The sequence below is a fragment of the Gopherus flavomarginatus genome, chromosome 4 (assembly GCF_025201925.1).
Source record: "Gopherus flavomarginatus isolate rGopFla2 chromosome 4, rGopFla2.mat.asm, whole genome shotgun sequence".
Lineage (NCBI taxonomy): Eukaryota > Metazoa > Chordata > Testudines > Testudinidae > Gopherus > Gopherus flavomarginatus.
Window position 1 is genome coordinate 218,293,707 of NC_066620.1, and position 18,649 is coordinate 218,312,355.

General features: G+C 48.2%; 1 protein-coding gene across 3 annotated transcripts in view; it reads left to right on the forward strand.

The window, feature by feature from the left end:
* The first annotated feature begins 3,253 nt into the window (after window positions 1-3,253).
* Window positions 3,254-18,649, forward strand: part of LOC127049840 (zinc finger protein 501-like) — a 42,405-nt gene continuing 27,009 nt past the window's right edge. For all 3 annotated transcript variants that reach the window (XR_007774083.1, XR_007774084.1, XM_050951121.1), the window contains exons 1-3: window positions 3,254-3,405; window positions 12,690-12,757; window positions 13,445-13,571. Coding sequence is in view for 1 of the 3 variants with exons in the window: in XM_050951121.1 (XP_050807078.1) it covers window positions 12,734-12,757; window positions 13,445-13,571 (151 nt within the window). In the remaining 2 variants the exon portion in view is untranslated. The remainder of the gene's footprint in view (window positions 3,406-12,689; window positions 12,758-13,444; window positions 13,572-18,649) is intronic.

Genomic DNA, 18,649 nt, shown 5'->3' on the forward strand with positions numbered 1-18,649 from the left:
TTCTGTTCCCTGAGTGACCAGAGCAGGGGCTGCACTAGAGTAATCAGGAACTTGCTAGAACCAATTAAGGCAGACAGCCTGATTAAAACACCTGCAGCAAATCAAGGCAGGCTAATCAGGGCACCTGGGTTTAAAAAGGAGCTCACTCCAGTCAGGTGGGAAGGAGCCAGAAGAGAGAAAGTGTGTGTGAGGAGCTGGAAGCAAGAGGCACAAGGAGCTGGGAGTGAGAGGATGTGCTGCTGGAGGACTGAGGAGTACAAGCAATATCAGACACCAGGAGGAAGGTCCTGTGGTGAGGATAAAGAAGGTGTTTGGAGGAGGCCATGGGGAAGTAGCCCAGGGAGCTGTAGCTGTCATGCAGCTGTTACAGGAGGCACTATAGACAACTGCAATCCACAGAGCCCTGGGCTGGAACCTGGAGTAGAGGGTGGGCCTGGGTTCCCCCCAAACCTCCCAACTCCTGATTAGAAACAGGAGGAGTTGACCCAGACTGTGGGGAAGATCACTGAGGTGAGCAAATCTGCCAATAAGTGCAGGACCCACCAAGGTAGAGGAGGAACTTTGTCACAGTGGATAGAAAGCTGGCTAGATCGTCAGGCTCAATGGGTAGTGATCAACGGCTCCATGTCTAGTTGGCAGCCAGTATCAAGTGAAGTGCCCCAAGGGTCAGTCCTAGGGCTGGTTTTGTTCAATAACTTCATTAATGATCTGGAGGATAGTGTAGACTGCACTCTCAGCAAGTTTTGCAGATGACACTAAACTTGGAGGAGTGGTAGTATGCTGGAGGGAAGGGATAGGATACAGAGGGACCTAGACAAATTAGAGGACTGGGCCAAAAGAAACGTGATGAGTTTCAACAAGGACAAGTGCAGAGTCCTGCACTTAGGATGGAAGAATCTCATTCACTGTTACAGGATAGTGACCGAATGGCTAGGAAGCAGTTCTGCAGAAAAGGACATAGGGGTTACAGTGGACAAGCAACTGGATATGAGTCCACAGTGTGCCCTTGTTGCCAAGAAGGCTAACAGCATTTTGGGCTGTATAAGTAGGGGCATTGCCAGCAGATCGAGGGATGTGATCATTCCCCTCTATTCGACATTGGTGAGGCCTCGTCTGGAGTACTGTGTCCAGTTTTGGGCCCCACACTACAAGAAGGCTGTGGAAAAATTGGAAAGAGTCCAGCGGAGGGCAACAAAAATGATTAGGGGGCTGGAGCACATGACTTATGAGGCGAGGCTGAGGGAACTGGGATTGTTTAGTCTGCAGAAGAGAAGAAAGCAGCTATCAAATCCCCCCTCATTCAACTACCTGAAAGAGGGTTCCAAAGAGGATGGATCTAGACTGTTCTCAGTGGTAGCAGATGACAGAACAAGGAGTAATGGTCTGAAGTTGCAGTGGGGGAGGTTTAGGTTGGATATTAGAAAAAACTTTTTCACTCAGAGTGGTGAAGCACTGGAATGGATTACCTAGGGAGGTGGTAGAATCTCCTTCCTTAGAGATTTTTAAGGTCAGGCTTGACAAAGCCCTGGCTGGGATGATTTAGTTGGGAATTGGTCCTGCTTTGAGCAGGGGGTTGGACTAGATGACCTCCTGAGGTCCCTTCCAACCCTGATATTTTATGATTCTGTGATCTCCACCTCTCCCCAGATGTGCGCTGGGTGCTAGGCCTGTAAGTTAGTGGGATGACTGTGCAAAAGGATCGTACATTGTGAGCAGGGCCTAGAGATTTTTAGGCCTGAAAAGCTGAGGGAGGAGATGGCTGCTCCCAGGTATCAGGGAGATTAAATGCAGTGGAGAATGCCTGCGCCGGAGAGCAGCTCCAGGTGGACATTAATGGCCAGGGGAGACAAGAGCAATAAATCATCTCCCGGAGTCCTCAGATTGGGAAACCCCTGAGCAACAGGAACTGAAAAGGCCAATGCCCTCTCTGGTGCTGCCCCGGTCGTCCAGGGCCAACAAGCTGGTCATAGGAGGGGAGCCGTAGGGCAGCACTGGGCTTTTCCACCACAAACTGGGCAGTTGAGGGGGAGCTGGAGGGTAGTGCCATGGCAGCCCCTCCCCCCAAGCTGGGCAGAGAATGGGATTCCCATCTCTCCTGGTAGTAGGGCGGGTGCTCTGCTCCCTCCTACCTACCCCTTCCTCTGACCCTGGTCTGATCAGACACCAGCCTGGCTGAGACCAGACCCTGCCCTGATACCCTGTGTGTAGCCCCCCCATTGATGCAATTACCCCTGGTGGCCAGGTGGGACAGTGCCCTGTGTGTATCCCCCAGCTTCCCCCCTCACACACACGGGGGGGACGAGGGGGGCAGTGATCTCTGGCATCCACACAGAGAGCAAGAGAGTGTGTGTACGTGCAGTGACCCCTGGTGGCTAAGTGAAGCAGTGCCCTCTGGTTATTCCCTCCCCCACACACTGAGGCTGTGACTCCTGCTGGCCAGCTGGGGCACTACCCTATGTCTAGCGCCATCAATTAGAGCAGTGACCCATAACCCCCTTAGTGGTCAGGTGTGGCAGTGCCCTATTTATATCCCCACCACCACTGCGGCAGTGACCCCTGGTGCCCAGCTAAGACAATGCATGCTGTGTGACATCTCGTGACCAGTTTGGACAGTGGCCTGTGTGAACCCCACTGTCCATCACCACCATTGTGGCAGTGCCCCCTGGTGGCCAGGCGAGGCAGTGCCATTAATGTACCTTACAAATGGGAGCAGGGTCTCTTGGTGGCCATGTGGGGCAATGCCCTTCGTGTAGCTCCCTATTGGAGTAGTGACCTGCTGGTGGCCAGGCGAGGCGTGCCCTGCATGTATTGCCCCCCATTACTGCAGTGACCCCTGGTGGTCAGGTTCGGTAGTGGCCTGTGTGTACTCCTTTTGGGGCAGTGACCCCTGGTGGCCTGGTGCTAAGATACAGCCACCTCTGGGTTAGGCACTAGGGATGGACCTATGCAATTCCCAGCAGGACTGGGATGTCTGGTCTGCTGGGCAGAGGATTCCACCCTGTATTTAGCTGTGAGGCTCCGAGTACCTTTCCCAGACCTCAAGAGGAGCGCTGTGTAAGCTGGAAGATGTACTGCCTGCTGCTTGACACCCCTGCACAGTCAGTTTCCGCCCCCTGCGCAGACTCTGCCCACCCCACTCCCTGAACAGCGGCGTTTAATGCCAAGTCAGGGCAGAGTGAGGGCAGCAGCTTCAGTAGATGCCGCTGAGCACGCGCCATCGGTCGACGCGCGCATGCTCAGTCCCAGCCAAGCCGCTGACGCAAGGCACGGTGCAGGCTGAGTCAGTGAAGGTGAACCTGTCTTCGCGTGCGGAGCAGCGAGGCGTTCCTGCGGCCGCGGCATAGACACCGATCACAGGCGGACCCAGGTACCGAGACGGGTAGGGAGAGGATTTCTACGAAACGGGTGGGTAAAGGGATGACAGTTTGATCGGGCGAGGGGGGGGTCAGGTTGACCCCGTGGCTGGCCCCGAGAAGACGGAAGCGCCCCCGGGTCAGGCTGGGAGGTGTAGTCCCTGATGCTCATCTGACGGGAAGTGACGTTGGCTCCCGGCGCTGGAAGCGGAAGTGGTCCATTGCCCTGTGTTCTTGCCGGGGCACGCTGGGAGACGTAGTTCTCTCTCTCGGCCTCCTATTGGCGGAGGGTTAGCATGCGCATCAGTACGCCAGGCCCGCTCTCTGATTGGCGGCCGCTCGTCTCCCAGCCTGGTGGTGGAGTGGGGGCGGTAATATATGCCTGAGGTGTGGGGGACCCTGAGCTTGCCTCCAGGCAAGGAGCCTACAAGGGCCTAACATGTTGTCCACAGCCTCCTCTGTAGTGAGCGGCCCCTGATGTGAAATGTTCTCCAAGACTAGTCCCTCTGTCCCGCTAGCGATCCCACAATAAGTGACAGTCCTCTCCAGTTTCTACGTGGGCTCATGGCCTGCACAATGGAGAGAAAATCCGGGTGGACATTTTGCCCCTTTTCGCTCCATCTAATAATGCTGTGACCAGGGCCGGCTCTAGCAATTTCGCTGCCCCAAGCACAGCGGCACACTGCGGGGGGCACTCTGCCGCTCGCTGGTCCCGCGGCTCCGGTGGACCTCCTGCAGGCGTCCCTGCGGGGGGTCCGGTGGTCCCGTGGCTCCGGTGGACCTCCTGCAGGCGTGCCTGCGGATGCTCCACCGCAGCCGCGGGACCAGCGGACCCTCCGCAGGCATGCCTGCGGGAGGTCCACCAGAGCCGCCTGCCGGCAACCAGCAGAACGCTCCCTGTGGCATGCTGCCCCAAGCACGCACTTGGCGCGCCGTGGCCTGGCGCCGGCCCTGGCTGTGACAGTCATTCAGGTTTCAACGCTTTCTTACCAGCTAGGGACCCTACTGCTAGAACCGCTGCCCCCACCCTCACATTATCCCACTTCCCTCTCTCACTTGTGGAAACTCATCCGAAATGCTCCATGTTTCCACCTTTCTCTCTGTAATGACCAAACAGCAATTACAACCGTGTCAGATTTTCCCCTTTTCCCCTGTGTAATTATCAAATGTCTGTTAAAAAGTGTTGTGGTATTCCTGTGTTGAGTTGCGGCAACTTTTCCATTTCTAGAGGGAATTTGTTGCATTGAGCCATTCTCTATCCTGGTGGTTGCATGGGACTAAATAATCAACTTTCCCCTCTTTATCTCCATTAAAATGTTGGCTGATGAAAGTGACTTGCCCCATATTTAATACACATCAAAGGCGGAGGCTTCCCCATGTTTGGGAGAATGGTGTGTCCCAGGTGCTGACAGGACAGTTGACTGAATCCTTTTCTTTTCCACAGAGGGCACAGGATGAGGGGTTCACTCTGTGATGGGCTCCTTGCTGCCTCAGGCAGTCCCCAGATTAGCTGAGAATTTCCATGCTACTGTGTTAACCCCTCACCACAGTCACCAGTAGTACAGTATCTCCAAAAAAACCCCACTCATGTTGAATGGTCTCCATGAGGGGTTCTTCCTGTAGCACTGCTCAGGGTGGGTCTATGGTAGCCATTATTTTCCAGTCACAGGGCCTGGAAATGTCTTAAAAATTTTGGCTCCTTCATGGTGTCCATTCTCCTGTTAAAGAAGCATCATCCAGGGCTACCGACACCTTTGTGAATGGCTGGCAAGGGCTCTTGATAAATGGATAGAAAGTTATCGAATGTTGATGTGAAACCACCACAGATTTTGCTTGCCTCCTGCCTTTCAGAAGTGCAGCAACAGCAGGTTTTGGAGGGAAAACTGTTGCTGTGAATCCATCTCAGAATATGGGGAGTGAGGGAGAATGGAAGGAGGTTATAACCCCCTTCTGCAATTATCTGTTTAAAAGGATTCTGGCCTCATCCCTCCTGAACCATGTTTCTGGTCTCGCTGAGATGAGTGTTAATCCAGACTCATTTTAAGGAAGAACAAGGAGTGACTCCAAATTAACATGAGGGTGAATAAGATCTGTCCATGTGGGGAGGGGTTTCAGTTGTGGCTAAAGGGGGGAAAGATACTCAGTTTCTCTCTCTGCTCAGGATATTAGGGTGGAGCTTCCTGGGTCAGATGCTGCTGCCTCCATTGTAATCTCAGAGCCTAGGCTGAGCAGCTCCTGTTCCCTGGTGGGATCTGGGCTGGGGAGTGACTGTGAGTAAAGCTTCCTCTGTGCCCAGCCAAGGTGAGGACTTTCTCCAGCTGCAATTAGTCTCATAGGTAGGGCCTACCAAATTCATGGTCCAAAGATTTTAAAAATCGTAAATTTAATGATTTCAGCTATTTAAATCTGAAATTTCACGGTGTTGTAATTGTAGGGGTCCTGACCAAAAAAGTAGGGGGGGCATGGGGTCACAAGGTTATTGTAGGGGGGGTTGCAGTACTGCTACCCTTATTTCTGCATTGCTGCTGATGGTGGCGCTGCCTTCAGAGCTGGGCAGCTAGATAGCAGCAGCTACTGGCTGAAAGCCTAGCTGTGTAGGCAGAACCACTGCCAGCAGCAGCACAGAAGTAAGGATGGCATGGTATGGTATTGCCACTCATAGTTCGGCGCTGCTGCTGACGGGGCACTGCCTTCAGAGCTGGGTGCCTGGCCAACATTTGTTACTTTCCAGGCAGAAGTAAGGGTAGCAATACTACAACCCCTGTAAAATAACCTTGCAACATCCACTGCAACTCTCTTTTTGGTCAGGACCCCCAATTTGAGAAACACTGGTCTCCCCTGTGAAATCTGTATGGTATAGGGTAAAAGCACACAAAAGACCAGATTTCGAGGGGGGGAGACCAGATCTGTTATCATAGGGGTTTGTGACGCGTTTATCATGTCTGTCAGTTTGGTAGGACTCTACCCATAGGTCAACCCTTAGGCTCAGCCCACATCAACACCTGAGCCAGGGACTCCAGGTGATTAATAGAGAACTCAGGGAATGTGCTGGGGATGGGCATGAAAGTGACTCTGCACAAACAGGGGAGGGTCTGAATTACTTGCCCCAAAGTTGCAGACTTAACTGAAAGCACCCTACAGAAGTGTTCTTGTCTTTAACACTCAGATGCCCGACTCCCAATGGGGTCTGTAATCCAAATCCATCTTACCTTGTATAAAGCTTATACAGAGTAAACTCATAAATTGTTTGCCCTCTAACACTGACAGAGAGATATGCACAGCTGTTTGCCACCCCCTCCCAGATATTAATACATACTCTGGGTTAACTAGTAAGTAAAAAGTGATTTTATTATATACAGAAAGTAGGATTTAAGTGGTTTCAAGTAGTAACAAAGAGAACAAAGTGAATTGCCAAGTAAAATAAAATAAAACATGCCAATCTGTCTAATACAGTAAGAAACTGAATACAGATAAGAGCCTCACCAGTTCCAGAATGCTTTCTTTTACAGACTAATCTCCTTTTAGTCTGGGTCCAGCAATCACTCACACCCCTTGCAGTCACTGTCCTTTGTTCCAATTTCTTTCTGGTAACTTTGGGGTTGGAGAAGCTTTCTCTTTAGCCAGCTGAAGACAAAGTGGAGGCGTCTCCCCTGGGCTTAAATAGACTTTTTCTTGTGGGTGGAGACCCCCTCCTCTCTCCTATGCAAAGTCCAGCTACAAAATGAAGTTTTGGAGTCACCTGGGCAAGTCATATGTCCATGCATGACTGAGTTCCTTACCAGCCAAGCCACATTCCTGGGAAAGTCCAGATGTGGATTGGTGTCTCCAAGTTCATTGTTGGCTTAAGTGTTTCTTGATGGGGCACTTACTGATAATAGTCTTTTCTCTGAAAGCTGACCAACTGCTTCACTTCGGCCTATTTAGAATCAAACAAATATGCAGCCAATATTCATAACTTCGAATACAAAAATGATACATTCATACAAATAGAATTAATAGATTCAGTAGATTATGACCTTTACAGAGATATTCCATAAAGCCTTATGGGTGGTGGTCTCAGATGCTACCAGTGTGGTGCCCTGCTCTGTTCAATGTTGATATCAATCGTCTCCGTGCGTGTGTTCCCTTTGTGTGCTGTCCTAGCTCTGCACAGGTAGCTGACACAGCAGATCCCGAGAGAACTCCCAATGACCACAGAGTCTAGTAAGGTATGAAGGCGCTTCGGCCAGGTTCATTGTCAAACGAAGCACAACGATAGTTCCCTCTAGATTTTACTCTACAGGACATACTATGAGTATGTGCCCCCTGGCAATGGACTCAGCTCAGTCAGTGGTGGGACTTTCCACTGCCCCCTAGGCTGGACAAGGCACTGCCCCAGGGATGCACTCTTATACACAGGTACAAACAAGTTACACATCACTCCTGACATATTGAGGTGCAGCCCTTCTACATAGCAAGGTACAGCCCCTCTATGCAGTAAGGTGCTGCCTCTCACCTTGTACAAATTGGTTCGAACAAAACAACTCTATCCATCATATTACCCTTTTGGCCCTGTCATTGGGATGGGTCGGCTTGTTCCTTGTTATCTGTGTGGAATGTACAAGTATGCAAATGTTCTGGTATCTGGTGTCCAGTACCTTTTAGGTATGTCTCTTTTTGCAGCATCAGCCCTTTCCTTGCCAGCTTCTGTGAGCAGGGCCTGCCTCTGGCTCACAGCTTAAGCTTGGCTTGTTTAGCCTGGCCAAAAGAAGGCTGCGGGGGGATATGCTTGCTCTATATAAATATATCAGGGGGGTTAACGTTAGGGAGGGAGAGGAATTATTTAAGTTTAGTACTAATGTAGGCACGAGGACGAATGGGTACAAACTGGATATTAGGAAGTTTAGACTTGAAATTAGACGAAGGTTTCTAACCATTAGGGGAGTGAAGTTCTGGAACAGCCTTCCGAGGGAAGTAGTGGGGGCAAAAGACTTATCTGGCTTTAAGACTAAGCTTGATAAGTATATGGAGGGGATGTTATGATAGGATAGTTTAATTTGGGCAATTGATCTTGGATTATCACCAGATAAGTCTGCTCAGTGGTCTGCGGGGAGATGTTGGATGGGATGGGAACTGAGTTACTGCAGAGAATTCCTTCTTGGGTGCTGGCTGGTGAGTCTTGCCCACATGCTCAGGGTTTAGCTGATCGCCATATTTGGGGTCGGGAAGGAATTTTCCTCCAGGGCGGATTGGCAGGGGTCCTGGAGGTTTTTTGCCTTCCCCTGCAGCGTGGGGCGTGGGTCGCTTGCTGGTGGATTCTCTGCAGCTTGAGGTCTTCAAACCAATTTTGAGGATTTCAATAACTCAGTCCTGGGTTAGGGGTTGTTATAAAAGTGGATGGGTAGGGTTCTGTGGCCTGCCTTGTGCAGGAGGTCAGACTAGATGATCATATTGGTCCCTTCTGACCTATGAGTCTGAGTCTGAGTCTATAAAGTCTTGACCATTACTTTAGTTCAGGCCTTAGGCCTCATACCAGGCCTCTGATACCAAGGTTTATATCTCAGGGCCTCCTCTTACTACAGATGGCACCGTCACACACTCCTTTTGTTCTGCTCTTCTCTCCCATTTGGTTCCCAGAGTTTGTAACTGGGAGGGTTTCAAAATGACTCAATGGTTTAGTCCTGGTGGGAAGGACTGGGTCAGTGCTATAATAAAGTGACCAAACATTTCCCCAGCATAGAATTGTGGAAATGTAGGGCTGGAATGGCCCTTGAGAGGTCCTCTAGTCCAATCCCCAGCACTGAGATGTTTGTCCAACCTTCCACTACCACTCTTGCTAATCTAGTCCAGTGCTTAATTAGTTTTTTTCACAATTGAATCACATAATTGACTCCGCTTCAATTTGTGATTCACTATAACCCCGGATCACTTTCAGTAGTACTACCCCCTAGCCAATTATTCCCCACTTTTCAGTTGTGCATTTGACTTTCCTTCCCTGAGTCTAGTACTTTGCACTTGTCTTTATTGAATTTAATCTTTTCATTCAGCCCACTTCTGCAGTTTGTAAATGTTATATTGAATGTAGAGGATGTAGAAAAAGCTAATGAACTCAATGATTTTTTTTGCCTCTGTCTTCACAAACAAGGTCAGCTCCCAGACTGCTGCACTGGGCAGCACAGTGTGGGGAGAAGGTAGCCAGCCCTCTGTGGAGAAAGAAGTGGTTCGGGACTATTTAGGAAAACTGGACGAGTACAAGTCCATGGGGCCAGATGCACTGCATCCGAGGGTACCAAAGGAGTTGGCGGATGTGATTGCAGAGCTGTTGGCCATTATCTTTGAAAACTCATGGCGAATGGGGGAGGTCCCGGATGACTGGAAAAAGGCTACTGTAGTGCCCATCTTTAAGAAAGGGAAGAAGGAGGATCCGGGGAACTACAGGTCAGTCAGCCTCAACTCAGTCCCTGGAAAAATCATGGAGCAGGTCCTCAAGGAATCAATTCTGAAGCACTTAGAGGAGAGGAAAGTGATCAGGAACAGTCAGCATGGATTCACCAAGGGCACGTCATGCCTGGCTAACCTGATTGCCTTCTATGAGGAGATAACTGGGTCTGTGGATGAGGGGAAAGCAGTGGATGTGTTATTCCTTGACAGTAGCAACGCTTTTGATATGGTCTCCCACAGTATTCTTGCCAGCAAGTTAAAGAAGTATGGGCTGGATGACTGGACTATAAGATGGATAGAAAGCTGGCTAGATTGTCGGGCCCAGCGGGTAGTGATCAATGGCTCCATGTCTAGTTGGCATCCGGTTTCAAGTTGAGTGCCCCAAGGGTCGATCCTGGGGCCGGTTTTGTTCAATATCTTCATTAATGATCTGGAGGATGGCATGAACTGCACTCTCAGCAAGTTTGCAGATGACACTAAACTGAGAGGAGTGGTAGATACGCTGGAGGGTAGGGATAGGATACAGAGGGACCTAGACAAATTAGAGGATTGGGCCAAAAGAAACCTGAGTTTCAACAAGGATAAGTGCAGAGTCCTGCACTTAGGATGGAAGAAACCCATTCACTGTTACAGACTAGGGACCAAATGGCTAGGAAGCAGTTCTGCAGAAAAGGACCTAGAGGTTACAGTGGACAAGAAGCTGGATATGAGTCAACAGTGTGCCCTTGTTGCCAAGAAGGCTAACAGCATTTAGGGCTGTATAAGTAGGGGCATTGCAAGCAGATCGAGGGATGTGATCATTCCCCTCTATTTGACATTGGTAAGGCCTCGTCTGGAGTACTGTGTCCAGTTTTGGGCCCCACACTTCAAGGAGGATGTGGAAAAATTGGAAAGAGTCCAGTGGAGGGCAACAAAAATGATTAGGGGGCTGGAGCACATGACTTATGAGGAGAGGCTGAGGGAACTGGGATTGTTTAGTCTGCGGAAGAGAAGAATGAAGGGGGATTTGATAGCTGCTTTCAACTACCTGAAAGGGGATTCCGGAGAGGATGAATCTAGACTGTTCTCAGTGGTTGCAGATGACAGAACAAGGAGTAATGGTCTCAAGTTGCAGTGGGGGAGGTTTAAGTTGGATATTAGGAAAAACTTTTTCACTCAGAGTGGTGAATCACTGCAATGGGTTCCCTAGGGAGGTGGTGGAATCTCCTTCCTTAGAGGTTTTTAAGGTCAGGCTTGACAAAGCCCTGGCTGGGATGATTTAGTTGGGAATTGGTCCTGCTTTGTGCAGGGGATTGGACTAGATGACCTCCTGAGGTCCCTTCAACCCTGATATTCTATGAATTCTAGTCCTGTCCTGCAACATGCCTGCAACCCCTCACATCTTGTGTTATCTGCATATTTAGAAGGCATGATCTCCAGTCTGTTATCCAAGTAATAACTGAAAATATTGAACAGTATCAGATCCAGAACTGGCCCCTGTAGACCGCCTTTTATACATCCTCCCAGTTGGACAGTGAACCATTAATGATTACTGTTTGAGTACAGCCTTTCAACAAAATTTGCACCCATTTTATAGTACTTTAATGTACACCACATTTCCCTAGTTCGCTATGAGAATACCATGGTGGCCTATCTCAAAAGCCTGACTAAAATCAAGGTATGTCCTGTCTGCGATGTCCCCCATATCCATAAGCCCAGTACCCCATGAAAGCAGAAAATTAGATTGACTTGGCATGATTTGTTTTTGAAAATCCATGCTAGCTATAACTTATCTTACTATCCTCTGAGTCTAGGTGCTTAGAAATTAACTGTTTAATAATTTGTTCATTCCAGATACCTACATGAGCTTGACTGGTCTTTATTCTCTAGGCTTCTTTGTTCCCCTTTTTAAAGATAGGTACTATGTCTGCCCTTTTTTCCAGTCTTCTGGGACCTCACTATCTTTCAGGAGTTCTCAAAGATAATTGTGAATGGTTCCGAGTTTGCTTCAGCTAATACCTTGAGTACCGTAAGATGAATTTCGTCAGGTCTCACTGACTTTAATACATCTAATTTATCTAAATATTTTTTTTAACTTGTTCTTTCCTTATTGTGGTTTCTGTTTCTTTCTCCTCTTGGTTAATATTAATTAAGACCCTACCTGATTTGCAGGATTATCTTCAAATAATTGCAGCTGTGTTGCCGAGAAGACTTGAAAAATTGTGGAAAAGAAATAATGGATCTATATTAAGTGCAGTAATTTGGAAATGCCACAGTGGACCTATTTGTTTAAGAAAAATCTGCTGGAACAATATAAACACTTTAACCCCCAGATCTTTTCTGCAGTACTCCGTCCTAGGCAGTCATTTCCCATTTTGCATGTGTGCAACTGATTGTTCCTTCCTAAGTGGAGGACTTTCCATTTGTCCTTATTGAATGTCATCCTATTTACTTCAGACTATTTCTCCAGTTTGTCGAGATCATTTTGAATTTTAATCCATTGTCCTTATTTTCCTGCTCTAATGCTTTCCTTCTCTTAGAATCATGAAATCATCATTTTACGAACACTTTCATCCATATTGCTTTCCACCTTCAGTTTCCTAACTAACTCCTGCCTGTTAGTCAGAATTAACCCTAAAATGTCTGTTCCCCTGGTTACTACTTCCATCTTCTGAAGCAAACAGGTGTCCCCCACATGTTTCAAAAATTTATTGGACACTTTTGTGTTTGGTTGAATTCCTTTTCTAACAGGTGCCTGGGTAGTTAAAGTCCCCCCCTCCTGTTACTAATTGTGTTTTGAATTGTGTTTTTAATTGAATTGTGTTATTACTATTTGTTATTTGCGTGACAATTTAGAACATCAGTCTGTGGGGAAAGAGCTGGGGGGAATTGTGATGTGACGTTGCTGTTCTGACATGTCCCCAATTGTCCTGACAGGCTGCAGTGTAACGTCCCAACCTTTTGGAGGACAGGGAAGGGAAATGGCTGCTGTGGAGCCAGTGCAGGTAGGGATTATCAGGTAGTTGCTGGTGGGTTCCTGTTGGTGGGAAAAGGGCAGTAAATACATAGGCGGTGGGCACTTCTGGAGGAGGTAGTGGTCTGGAGGGAGAAGGGGGCAGGAAATACAGACTGTGGAGAAGGGAAGGGGGACAGGGTGTGACAAACCTGCTGTGATTTGTTTACTGTAGGACCTGGATCCTAGCAACAGACCCAGGGGGGTTGTGGAAGTTCCCTAACTTGTGGAACAGGAAACAGCCCCCCTGGACTGGCCTGGGGAAACTCCAAGTGCTGGAGCCTGAACCTGTTAGCTAGAGGATGCTATAAGATATGAAGGGGTTTACCCACCAGGGAAGCCCCTCTCATCTGGCTGCTGGCAATGGGGAGGGTGTTGAGATTGCCAGTCGGGAGTTGTTTCTGGGCCCTGCTGGAGGCTCCATCTCCTGAAACAGCCTCTGGCTAGTAGGTGAGTGATGAATGTGAAGACCCCTGCCATCTCTGTCTGCTAGAATGGGTGAGGGGTGCTCTCTCTTTTCCCCTCACCTTGATGCTTCCTGGCTGCTCTGATGCGGTGAGGGTGGGACTCTGCTGCCTGCCTGCCTCCATTGCTTCCATGTGATTGGCTCTCCTCTCCTGTGAACAATGGGGTTGTCACTGGGCAGCAGGTACTGAGTGTGGGGCTCTTTTTCTTTCAGGGGCTGATGACCTTTGAGGAGGTGGCTGTGTATTTCACGAAGGAAGAGTGGGCTCTACTGGACCCTGCTCAGAGAGCCCTCTACAGAGACATCATGCAGGAGAATTATGAGAATGTGTCCTTGCTGGGTAAGAAATCCTGTCCCCTCGATGTGACGAACTGGGAACGTTCTTAATATTTTCTGAGTACTGTGTTGGTGCCTCAGTGCCCCCTAGGCAGTTCATAATTATCTGGGTGAGATGGACATAGGAGACGGAAGGGTGGAGAGTCTCTGGGTTAGGCTAAAAGGGGTAAAAAACACAGGTGATGTCGTGCTGGGAGTCTACTACAGGCCACCTAATCAGGCGGAAGAGGTGGATGAGGCTTTTTTCAAACAACTAACAAAATCATCCAAAGCCCAAGATTTGGTGGTGATGGGGGACTTCAACTATCCAGATATATGTTGGGACAATAACACCGCGGGGCACAGACTATCCAATAAGTTCCTGGACTGCATTGCAGACAACTTTTTATTTCAGAAAGTTGAAAAAGCTACTGGGGGGAAGCTGTTCTAGACTTGATTTTAACAAATAGGGAGGAACTTGTTGAGAATTTGAAAGTAGAAGGAAGCTTGGGTGAAAGTGATCATGAAATCATAGAATTTGCAATTCTAAGGAAGGGTAGAAGGGAGTACAGCAGAATAGAGACAATGGATTTCAGGAAGGCGGATTTTGGTAAGCTCAGAGAGCTGATAGGCAAGGTCCCATGGGAATTAAGACTGAGGGGAAAAACAACTGAGGAAAGTTGGCAGTTTTTCAAAGGGACGCTATTAAGGGCCCAAAAGCAAGTTATTCCGATGGTTAGGAAAGATAGAAAATGTGGCAAAAGACCACCTTGGCTTACCCTTGAGATCTTGCGTGACCTACAAAATAAAAAGGCGTCATATAAAAAATGGAAACTAGGTCAGATCACGAAGGATGAATATAGGCAAATAACACAGGAATGCAGAGGCAAGATTAGAAAAGCAAAGGCACAAAATGAACTCAAACTAGCTATGGGAATAAAGGGAAACAAGAAGACTTTTTATCAATACATTAGAAGCAAGAGGAAGACGAAGGACAGGGTAGGCCCACTGCTCAATGAGGAGGGGGTAACAGTAACGGGAGACTTGGAAATGGCAGAGATGCTTAATGACTTCTTTGTTTCGGTCTTCACTGAGAAGTCTGAAGGAATGTCTAGTATAGTGAATGCTTACGGGAAGAGGGTAGATTTAGAAGAGAAAATAAGGAAAGAGCAAGTAAAAAATCACTTAGAAAAGTTAGATGCCTGCAAGTCACCAGGGCCTAATGAAATGCATCCTAGAATACTCAAGGAGTTAATAGAAGAGGTATCTGAGCCTCTAGCTATTATCTTTGGGAAATCATGGGAGACGGGGGAGATTCCAGAAGACTGGAAGGGGGCAAATATAGTGCCCATCTATAAAAAGGGAAATAATAAACAACCCAGGAAACTACAGACCAGTTAGTTTAACTTCTGTGCCAGGGAAGATAATGGAGCAGGTAATCAAAGAAATCATCTGCAAACACTTGGAAGGTGGTAAGGTGATAGGGAATAGCCAGCATGGATTTGTAAAGAACAAATCGTGTCAAACTAATCTGATAACATTCTTTGATAGGATAACGAGCCTTGTGGATAAGGGAGAAGCGGTGGATGTGATATATCTAGACTTCAGTAAGGCATTTGATACAGTCTCGCATGATATTCTTATAGATAAGCTAGGAAAGTACAATTTAGATGGGGCTACTATAAGGTGGGTGCATAACTGGCTGGATAACCTTACTCAGAGTAGTTGTTAATGGCTCCCAATCCTGCTGGAAAGGTATAACAAGTGGGGTTCCGCAGGGTTCTGTTTTGGGACCGGTTCTGTTCAATATCTTCATCAACGATTTAGATGTTGGCATAGAAAGTACGCTTATTAAGTTTGCGGACGATACCAAACTGGGAGGGATTGCAACTACTTTGGAGGACAGGGTCAAAATTCAAAATGATCTGGACAAGTTGGAGAAATGGTCTGAGGTAAACAGGATGAAGTTCAATAAAGATAAATGCAAAGTGCTCCACTTAGGAAGGAACAATCAGTTTCACACATACAGAATGGGAAGAGACTGTCTAGGAAGGAGTATGGCAGAAAGAGATCTAGGGGTCATAGTGGACCACAAGCTTAATATGAGTCAACAGTGTGATACTGTTGCAAAAAAAGCAAACGTGATTCTGGGATGCATTAACAGGTGTGTTGTAAACAAGACACAAGAAGTCATTCTTCCGCTTTACTCTGCGCTGGTTAGGCCTCAACTGGAGTATTGTGTCCAGTTCTGGGCACCGCATTTCAAGAAAGATGTGGAGAAATTGGAGAGGGTCCAGAGAAGAGCAACAAGAATGCTTAAAGGTCTTGAGAACATGACCTATGAAGGAAGGCTGAAGGAATTGGGTTTGTTTAGTTTGGAAAAGAGAAGACTGAGAGGGGACATGATAGCAGTTTTCAGGTATCTAAAAGGGTGTCATCAGGAGGAGGGAGAAAACTTGTTCACCTTAGCCTCCAATGATAGAACAAGAAGCAATGGGCTTAAACTGCAGCAAGGGAGATTTAGGTTGGACATTAGGAAAAAGTTCCTAACTGTCAGGGTAGTTAAACACTGGAATAGATTGCCTAGGGAAGTTGTGGAATCTCCATCTCTGGAGATATTTAAGAGTAGGTTAGATAAATGTCTATCAGGGATGGTCTAGACAGTATTTGGTCCTGCCATGAGGGCAGGGGACTGGACTCGATGACCTCTTGAGGTCCCTTCCAGTCCTGGAGTCTATGAGTCTATGAGGTGGTGGAATAAGGGTGTGTGATTGCACCAGAGCAAAGGGCCAGTGCACCTAAATGCCTGGCACTCTGTCTCCTAGCAACTGATGGCCTGGGCCCCTCCTCTGCAAAGGTGCCAACTGAAGGTGTTGGAGACAAAGGGATCAGGTGACCTCCTGGCCTGGGAAAGGAACTAAGCAGAGGAAGAGGGGCTGGAGGGGTTGGAGTCTGGAACTGACTGGAGATGAGGAGTGAAGTGCAGACGTGGGGGTCTGGCTCACTGCCCCCAGAATGGACCGGGACGAGGGGTCCCATTTGCTGTACCTACAAGCTCTGTTTTAGACCATGTTCCTGTCATCTAATAAACCTCTGTTTTACTGGCTGGCTGAGAGTCACATCTGACTGCAAAGTGGGGGTGCAGGACCCTTTGGCTTCCCAGGACCCCGCTGGGGCGGACTCGCTGTGGGAAGCGCACAGAGGGGCAGAGGATGCTGAATGCTCCAAGGAGAGACCCAGGAGGTGAAGACTTGTGAGCTTCTTGCCCTGAAAACAGTCTGCTCCAAGGGAGGGGAGGCTCCCCAAAGTCCTGACTGGCTTCATGGGGAGCAGTTCCAGAGCATCGCCCAGGGACTCTGTGACACCCGGTTATTAGAAGGAGAAATGAAGCGTGAAGGCTCACAACACCCCACAATTCAGCCTCAACTCTGTCCTGTTTTAGCAACACCACATCAGGCCAGTGACACATAGACTAGCACTCTGCTCTCCCCGCTATAGAACACTTTGGGAACAGAAGCTACCTATCCCTGGCCTGCACTCAAACACTGAGCCTACTGCACACAGTCTATCTCTGACTTTCATAATGTCACCACCCCTTTACCTTTGCAGTGAGGATTCCTTCTGAGGCACTGCCTTCACTTATGCCTCACTGAGGCCTGGAGACAACGAGCATGTATGTCACCAAAAAGCTGACAACCCTCTTGGCAGGAACACACCCTTGTGCACCTTTATTGACACTACCTACAACACTCAGCACTGAAATGAGCTACTATCCAAGGCAAAAGGACTGAGACTAGGAGACAGAGAGAGGGAGAGATGAAATCGAGAAGGCTTTGGAAAAGCCAGGCAGATTATTCTGCCAAAATGAATGTAGAGTTCAGTTTTGCTTTCCCAGAGTGACCAAGGGATCTGTAAACTCTGTGTTGCAGTTGCCTAAGCAGTGCGGTCTTGTTCTGAAAAAGCTGTATTGTGTTGCTGCAAATACCTACTGGCTGCAGCACCCCGAAAGAGACAGTGTTTATGAGGAGTCTGAAATCATTGGGACTCACTGAAGTGCCCTCATGACACAAAGGGGTGTTACCTCCAGAACGGCTTGTCTCGAGAGTGGTGGGGCGTGGGGATCACGCTTACAAAAAGCAAAGCCTAGGAAGTAGCACAATATGGGTTTGTCTACATTGCCTTTGAGAGAGATCATCCCAGCCTGGGTCCCCAGACTTGTGCTGGAAGGCTATATATAATTGTGTAGATGTTTCTCATTGGGCTGGAGCTTGGTCTCTCAAGCCGGGATGGGCTTGGGAGCCTGAGCTCAGGCCTGAGTTGCAATATCTACACAGCTATTGTTAATGTGCTAGCACGAGCATCAGTGGCTGAAAGGCTTGCTCCCGTAACCCTAAGCTAGGAGAGCCTGTATAAAGGCTAGAGTCATCTAAGACCCTATTGTCATAATATAATTCCGAACTCTGGACCTTAGCGTCCAGGATATGGGTACTAGCCTAAGTCCTCTAAGCTTAATTACCAGCTTAGATTCTGTAGCACTGCCACCAATCAGGAATTCCAGGGCCTGATGCCGTCTGGTCCCCCCAAAACCTTCCCTGGGGACCCACAAGACCCAGATTCCTTGAGACTCACAACAAAGGGAAATGAACCATTTCCCTTCCTCCTCCTTTCTTCCTCCCAGCTCTTTCCCACCCTGGATACACTAGGAGACCACCATGATTCAATTCCTTGAATCACCACACCGAGCGGAATGTTACCTTCCCCCTCCCTTCTTCCCTGGAGAGAGATACAGAGATAAACGCAGAGAGCAGGTTTTTCTTCCCTCCTCCCTTTCCTTTCTCCCACCAATTCCCTGGTGAGTGCAGACTCCCTTCCCTGGAGTCTTACAAAAGATAATCAAAAAATCAATTAGATTCTAACAAAAATAAGGAAAACTTTAATAAAGAAGGAAAAACATAAAAATTGTCTCTGTAATCAAGATGAAATATTACAGGATCTTTCTAGCTTATAGACAATAGAAAGAAGCTTTCTCCAGCAGAAACACAAATTAAGCTACTTCCAGCAAGTACACATCTGCAAATAAAGAAAAACAAGTTAAAAGACTAT